A 7,500-nucleotide genomic window follows, 5' to 3' on the forward strand; every position below is an offset into this window, starting at 1 on the left:
TGCACGAGCCATACACTTAGTACATAGCAGTATGCCAAATGGCCTCCCTGTTTTATAATGAAAAACCTTTTGGTGCCTCTATCAGGTTCCTGTACTAATATATGGGTTCATCACAGGGGCAATAAACATAGTAAATAAATGATAAAAGAATAAATATATAAACAACACAGAAAATAAACAATCAATAATTAAACACTGTAAATAAATAACAATAAACAAATAAATAGTGTAAATACATAATAAAATAATAAATAAATACATTGCATTAGATAAATAAAGACAATACACACAGTTCAGCTATAGGAGTATGTTGAGAATGAGGGGTGGGGCAACTCACTCTCGGTGGGGGCGCGCGATTGGCTCTTGAGGCGCAGCGAGGGCCGGAAGCGCGTGCGGTCGTTGAAGCTCCAGCTCTTCTGCACCTTGGCCGGGCTGGAGCCCTCGCCGCTGATCTCCGCCCCCGGCGAGCGCCGGTCCGTCATGGACGTCTGGCGGCTCTTGATGCTCTGGCCCCGCGGACTCGCCATCCGCACGCGGTCCTTGAAGCTCATCTTCTGACCGGTGCTGCTGTTAGAGAGAGAGAGAGAGAGAGAGAGAGAGAGAGAGAGAGAGAGAGAGAGAGAGAGAGAGAGAGAGAGAGAGAGAGAGAGAGAGAGAGAGAGAGAGGGAGAGACAGACACAGAAAGGGAGAGACAGGTAGAGAGAGAGAGGGAGAGATAGAGAGACAGAGAAAGAGAGAGAGAGATAGAAACAGACAGATGAACAAAAGAGAAATAATTGATGAAATTCTAAAGCTCACTTTAGAGCAACACAGAAGTACAGGAGTAGATTTGCCCATTGGTGTGATGGGTACATTATTTTGCACTCACAAACTCAAGCACCCACTGGACACCCTTATTAGTTAGTTTAGCAACGAGTCCGCCCTTTGTCAGTAACTGATATACTGACCATAGTTAAACCCACTTTACCACTGGTGAGATGATGCTTAGCGAGCTAAGGGTCAACAAGTACAGTATGATCTAGCGAATGTTAGAAGCATGAAAGCAGGACAACCTGCTGCGGCTACAGGGTGAGCCATGGTAACATGCAGGGGCTAGGATGGCGAGGTTAAAACAAAGCGTGGCGGTGCATTGTTAGGGGCCAAAGTGGAGTTAGTGCAGTCTTTAACACTTAATACCCTCACAAAGGTGAATTATCTGACTGACAAAGGATCATGATTTTTTATGGTCAATGGCAGCTGGGATGTTCAAAGCATCAACTCAAAAGCTCTAAAGCCTTCACAGAAGGCTTTTTTTCTGCCACTGTGAAACACACATAACAGTGATGCTTCGTTAGTGTGAACTATTGTGGATGACAGAAGCAGTATGGTTAGGCAATGGCCCTAAATATTTCATGGCATTTTTATTAGCTTCTTGTTGATTAGGGCTGCATGGATTTTTATGCTTATGTCTATGCATTCACAATGTGAATTCCAGAATCAGAATGGAGCAATTCATGTTCATGGCTCGTTGAACTGAGGAACCCCCCCCCCCCCCCCTTTCCGCTGCAGAAAGCCAAATGGGGTTTGAATATCCAAGGCTCTTTAGAAGACATGTGCTGTGTGACCTAGCTGCTAACTGACGCTAGCTTCAACCTAAGAGTGTGGTCATAAGATGCCACAGGAATAGGTAAGATGGATTGGTTAACGTAAGAAAACACTCACAATGAAAACACACTAAAAAAAAACCACACACCCACCCCCAAAGCATTACAAAACTCAAAAAAAAAAAAAAAAAAAAAAAAAGTAAATAAAAACCATAAACACCACCCCCAGACCATCAGTCTCACACGGCACACAGAGACAGCACACGGTCAGTGGACACTCTAAGAGCAACGGGGGGGCAGCAAACGCAGAGCATGATGTCGAGTACCTATGACGGAGTCGCATAAATCTCCTGAGGAACTTCATCCTGCGACTAATCACCTTACTATTGGATGGGGAAAAAGGGGAGGGATAATATCATCACCATTGATGTCGTCAAGATATCATCAAGATAAGATAAGATGTCATCAAGATATAGAGCTGTGTACTGTATATTTCATCTTGTATATTGTATGTTTCTTTCGATTCTGCTCCTAGATTTGAGTATGTAGAAGAAGAGCCACCTGCTTTGACTCAGCTGTGTGATTTTAATTAGCACCTGGAGTCTGGTTCAGTGACAGCCTGTCCTGAAGTGGCGCTATATGCTCTCAGACATCAGTTTCAGCATAAAAGGAACACGAGACACATGACTGCCATTCTGTGTGTTTTTGTTTTTTTAACCATGAGGGTCAAATAGGAGAAGTTGGCAAGTATTTTGACAAGAAACCGTTGCAGCTTTGGAATCACAGGTTGGGGGGGAGGGTGTGAAGCAGCTTCCTCTATTTCAAAAAACAGAAAGCAGATGTGTAACGAAGCTGGAAGGGGTAAACACTTTCTTTTGTTTGTTTTTCCCTTAAAATCTGCCAATATCATTGATTACAGGCAAGAAACTATTCAAACTTGCCAACGGCTTGGTTCTAACAACAGTCCTCACAGCTCATAAAGCAATGGTGCTACATTTACATCTCCCCTCCTCCTTGTCTCCAAAGAACACTCACTCTAACACACACACACACATACACACAATGTGCACACACACACACACACACACACACACACACACACACACACACACACACACACAGACACACAGACACACACGCACACACACACACACACACACACAGCCCTCCATGCTGTCTTCCACACCGATCTTACTTCAACAACAGCCCTGCAACATTAACAGCCTTCTAACATCGTAAGCCAGCAGTTTTACCCTTTGGGCACCGAGCCAGAAACACGCTACTTAAGAGAAAGATCACAATAACAATCAACCTAAACTAATAAACGCCAGCAGGCACTATGTATCCTGTCTGGGTCATTCCACGCCAAATCAACCAGAGCCCACGCACTTGCGTCTCAAAAAAATCTGAAAAAAATACCATGTGTGCCTATGTTACCCAGGAGACACTCTGTAAAATGTTTTTGTGGTAAGATCAATACTTTTCAAGTAACAGCCAGTTTTACAGGGGGAGGGGGGTGTCAAATTTGTTCTGCCTCTTTTTTTTGTCAAAGTTCACAAGCTCATTGCTCAAAAACTAGAATCCGTAGGAGGCTCAAATTTTGCAGGCTGGTGCATAAATAGGAATAGTATGCAGTAAAATCATTACGAGTAGTCTGGATGATCCTGCATGGTCATAGCAGTCCCTCAAAGTTGATCAACATTTTATTGGAGTTTTTGGCTGTGTTCTGTTTAGGCCTTCAGAAGACACATTTTTACTCAACATAGACTCTTGGGGTTTTTTTCTTATTGAGATAAGTAGAAACACTCTCCGAAAAAGCAATGAAGAGAAAAGAAAATCCATCAGGGACTGAACAGCAGACCTCACAAGTTTGAAAAATAAATTTGGATCTCATATTCAGAGCACCCTAACACCTTGTGGGAATATACAAAGATTTTTTTTATATTTTTTTCTATAATCTGCATTACCTCTTCTTTTTAAAAACACCAATTTGACTTGTCTTATGCAAATCTTTCTTTTTCATTTCCCACCCTGAACAAGGGCAAAATGCACCATAGAGATCTATTGAGAGATTTGTTTTGTATAGAGTAACCACTAGGTGCCACTAAAATCACTGAATCACTGAAATTGCCAGGTGGGGACAAAACATATTGATCTCAATGGTGCATTTTGTCCATGTTTAGGGTGGAAAATGAAAAAGAAAGATTTGCATAAGACAAGTCAAATTGGTGTTTTTAAAAAGAAGAGGTAATGCAGATTAACAAAAAAAATATAAAAAAAATCTTTGCATATTCCCACAAGGTGTTAGGGTGCTCTGAATATGAGATCCAAAATTATTTTTCAAACTTGTGAGGTCTGCTGTTCAGTCCCTGATGGATTTTCTTTTCTCTTCATTGCTTTTTCGGAGAGTGTTTCTACTGATCTCAATAAGAGAAAAAAAATCAAGAGCCTATGTTGAGTAAAAATATGTCTTCTGTAAGCCTAAACAGAGCCCAGCCAAGAACTCCAATAAAATTTTGATCAACTTTGAGGGACTGCTATGACCATGCAGGATCATCCAGACTACTCGTGGTGATTTTACTGCATACTATTCCTATTTATGCACCAGCCTGCAAAATTTGAGCCTACTACAGATTCTAGTTCTTGAGCAATGAGCTTGTGAACTTTGACAAAAAAAAGAGGTAGAACAAATTTGACACCCCCCTCCCTCTGTAAAACTGGCTGTTACTTGAAAAGTATTGATCTTAGCACAAAAACATTTTACAGACTGTCTCCTGGGTAACATAGGCACACATGGTATTTTTTTCAGATTTTTTTGAGACGCAAGTGCGTGGGCTCTGGTTGATTTGGCGTGGAATGACCCGTCTCTGAGAAACCACGGGGCTAAACTCCCATGCCACGTCTGTCTCCTCTATTGTGTAAAGCGTTAGATAACTTCAGCAGTGTTCTGCCCTATCCCCCCCCATCAGCTTGACTGAGTACTGAGTCTCCATAATTCCTGTCAGACAGATAAGTGATACGTAAACGAAATTGCACCGCATCAGAGAGGGGAACAACACAATTATGCATCATCAGTGGAGTGTGTGTGTGTGTGTGTGTGTGTGTGTGTGTGTGTGTGTGTATCTGAGAGGGACACAGCAATAGAGAGCGAGAGAGAGCTGCAGAGAGTTAAACGGATATCACCGACATCTCTCTGTCTCCAACATGCCGCCGCGGGCCAATTAAATGAGAATGGACCACATTCAGAGGCTCGGCGAGCCACGCTGGTAGGTGATCACTGGGAGTCATTATCAGAGGCAGCACTGCTCTCACTGAGAGTCCATTAGCACCTAGTACACCAGTGCTGTTCCAACACCTCCTCTCCTCTCCTCTCCCCTTTACTCTCCCCTCCTCTCCTTTACTCTCCTCTCCTCTCCCCTCCTCTTTTTTACTCTCCTCTCCTCTCCCCTCCTCTCCTCTCCTCTCCCCTCCTCTCCTTTCCTCTCCAGCCATGGTAGAAGTCAGCCATGGGAGACGCACAGCGAATAACACATTAACGAGTCTGCAACATCCTCATCCACATGCCCTTAAGTGCAGTCTCAAATGAATAGGAGAGATGAAGCAGAGGGGGAAATAATACATAATACCCTATAAAAATCAAATATAAAATATTTTATAAATAATTCATGATGGACTACATATCCTACATATAGCTATAAGAATATAGCTATATTATGATCAACAGTGATGGTTAGTGTGCATGTGCAGTCCACTGCCCAGATGATGGTGACTATTGGGAGTGCAATACAGTCAATTAGAGCACTTAATCACGGAAAATTGAGATAACAAACCTGGTTGTGGTCTCGCCCTGCTCCTTCCTTCAGTGGAGAGGTGGCAGTGGTGGTGTGTGGAGAGGAGAGGAGAGGAGAACCGGGGAAGAAGACAAGGTTATTTCACATCACAAGCGCTGGAACTACTAAGTTCTTTTTGAGGCATTTGTCGAACTGTGAGTGACAATAGGCAAATTCTACTTCATGTAGCCATCTTAAGAGGACGGCAGACGTGACTATTTCTGACATTCGGATACGATTTCAACCGTGACGTATGTACAATTCCGGGTTGAAAGACGTAGCAGAATGTCAGAAGTAGTCTCGTCTGCAGTCGTCTTAGGACGGTTACATGAAGTCGAATTCGCCTGATGCCAGATGGAACAAAGGAGGAACTGTTCAGGTCCAGGAGATACAAAGAGTTCCAGTGGCTGTCTCTGGATGTTGGGCTCTGTCTACATGTAGAGCAATGGGACTAGAAATTAACCCTTTCGTTTCACCCTCCGATCCCTTTTTTTAAGGTTCTAGAACAGTTGAGACAGCACACAATAGATTCTACTCTGGACATGGCGGTTCCACCTCTGTTGCAGACCCTGAGAAACTCAGCCAGATCATCTCTGGGAAACATGTGGCTGGTCTTCAAACACAGGAACAAACCACATGCAAAACAGCACAGTCAAATAAGGAAACCCTGACCAAACAGCCAAGACAACTACTGTACATTATTAGGCTATAAAAAGTAGAGATGCACCGATCGCTCGGCCGCCGATCAGAATCGGCCGATTTTCACGTGATCGGCCACGACCGGCGACCGGCCGGTCAGTCTGAGACATGCCGATTTTATGCCGGTCAAATGCACTCGCACCTACTTGTAACAACATCACACAGCTGAGTTAGCAAAGTTTGATGAAGATAGCAAAGGCTAACACTCAGGGCTGGATAAAGCGCTAATGCTGAGTTTTTCTATGCAGCGAACGCTGTGCTTTGCCATATTGCGTGGAATTTACTAAGCTGTCACTAGGTTACGTAAACAGCGCACATCACCGCCCGTCTTTGCCGCTAATTGCGTGCTCACAGCTGAACCACAAGCGCTGTCAACAAGCAGCAACATAGCCACGGCAGGAATAAACATCGTTTTGCTTCAGTTTGCCACCTTAGCATGTATTCTTTCACACTAACACAACAACAAAGTCCGATTTACACATTTAGAGGTTTATTTCATTACCTTTTGTCTACTCACGCCTGTATGTTTCTTCTAAATTCGCCAAAAGTAAGCATTCTAACATGTCATACACTATCGCGACCGTGATACAAAACATATCATGTGTGGTGTCGTTGGAAAGCTGTGTTTCTCGTGCATGACGTTATGCCATCCAAATATGGACACTTCCTTTGTATCCGCAAGCAATCGCAAAAGTTCAAAGAAGAGTGTAGTAGACTGAGTATGCATGCCATTGGCTGTGTTTCAAGGCTGTTATCTCAAAATCAGTTTTTTGTAATTTTCCAACATCTCAGCACCTATAACTTTCCAGTTATACACATCAGTAGTCTGAAGATATTTACAGTTGGATATTGTATGTGAGAAGAAAAAAATAGTAGTCCTACAGTGCATTTCTATTAGTAGTGTGTGAAATGAATGTCCCACACTGGGAATAGCCTACTGCAGCTGAAGAAGACTTGAAGAAGAATCTGTCTATTCACATTTTTTTTACCAGCCATTGATAAGTTGATTACATTTCTATATTAACATGTTGTATTAAAGAAAGGATAGAAAATAACTCTAAATAATTTTGTGTGCTGTAAAGTGGTTAGAAGATGCAAATCGGAATCGGCTAAAATCGGTATCGGCAGGTCAAATTCTATTAAAAATCGGAAATCGGAATCGGCCAAAAAATTGCAATCGGTGCATCTCTAATAAAAAGCTGACATGCAAAGACATACGTCAGAAGCAACATAAATATACTGTATGGGCAGAAATCTATACGGGCAGAATTGTGTGTGTGTGTGTGTGTGTGTGTGTGTGTGTGTGTGTGTGTGTGTGTCTATGAGTCAATAGTGACATATGGTCTGTGGGAAAGCAAATTAGTGGAGGCTCACCCAACAGCAATAT

General features: G+C 42.8%; 1 protein-coding gene across 1 annotated transcript in view; it reads right to left on the bottom strand.

Annotated features, from left to right (window-relative positions):
* kcnq5b (potassium voltage-gated channel, KQT-like subfamily, member 5b) overlaps positions 1 to 7,500 on the bottom strand; it is a 172,156-nt gene that overhangs the window by 11,779 nt on the left and 152,877 nt on the right. Inside the window, exons 9-10 of the mRNA XM_062534937.1 lie at positions 5,415 to 5,441; positions 338 to 567 (exon numbers count right to left, since the gene is read on the bottom strand). Coding sequence (XP_062390921.1) covers positions 338 to 567; positions 5,415 to 5,441 — 257 coding nt within the window. The remainder of the gene's footprint in view (positions 1 to 337; positions 568 to 5,414; positions 5,442 to 7,500) is intronic.

The sequence above is a fragment of the Sardina pilchardus genome, chromosome 1, assembly GCF_963854185.1.
Source record: "Sardina pilchardus chromosome 1, fSarPil1.1, whole genome shotgun sequence".
Taxonomy (NCBI): Eukaryota; Metazoa; Chordata; class Actinopteri; order Clupeiformes; family Clupeidae; genus Sardina; species Sardina pilchardus.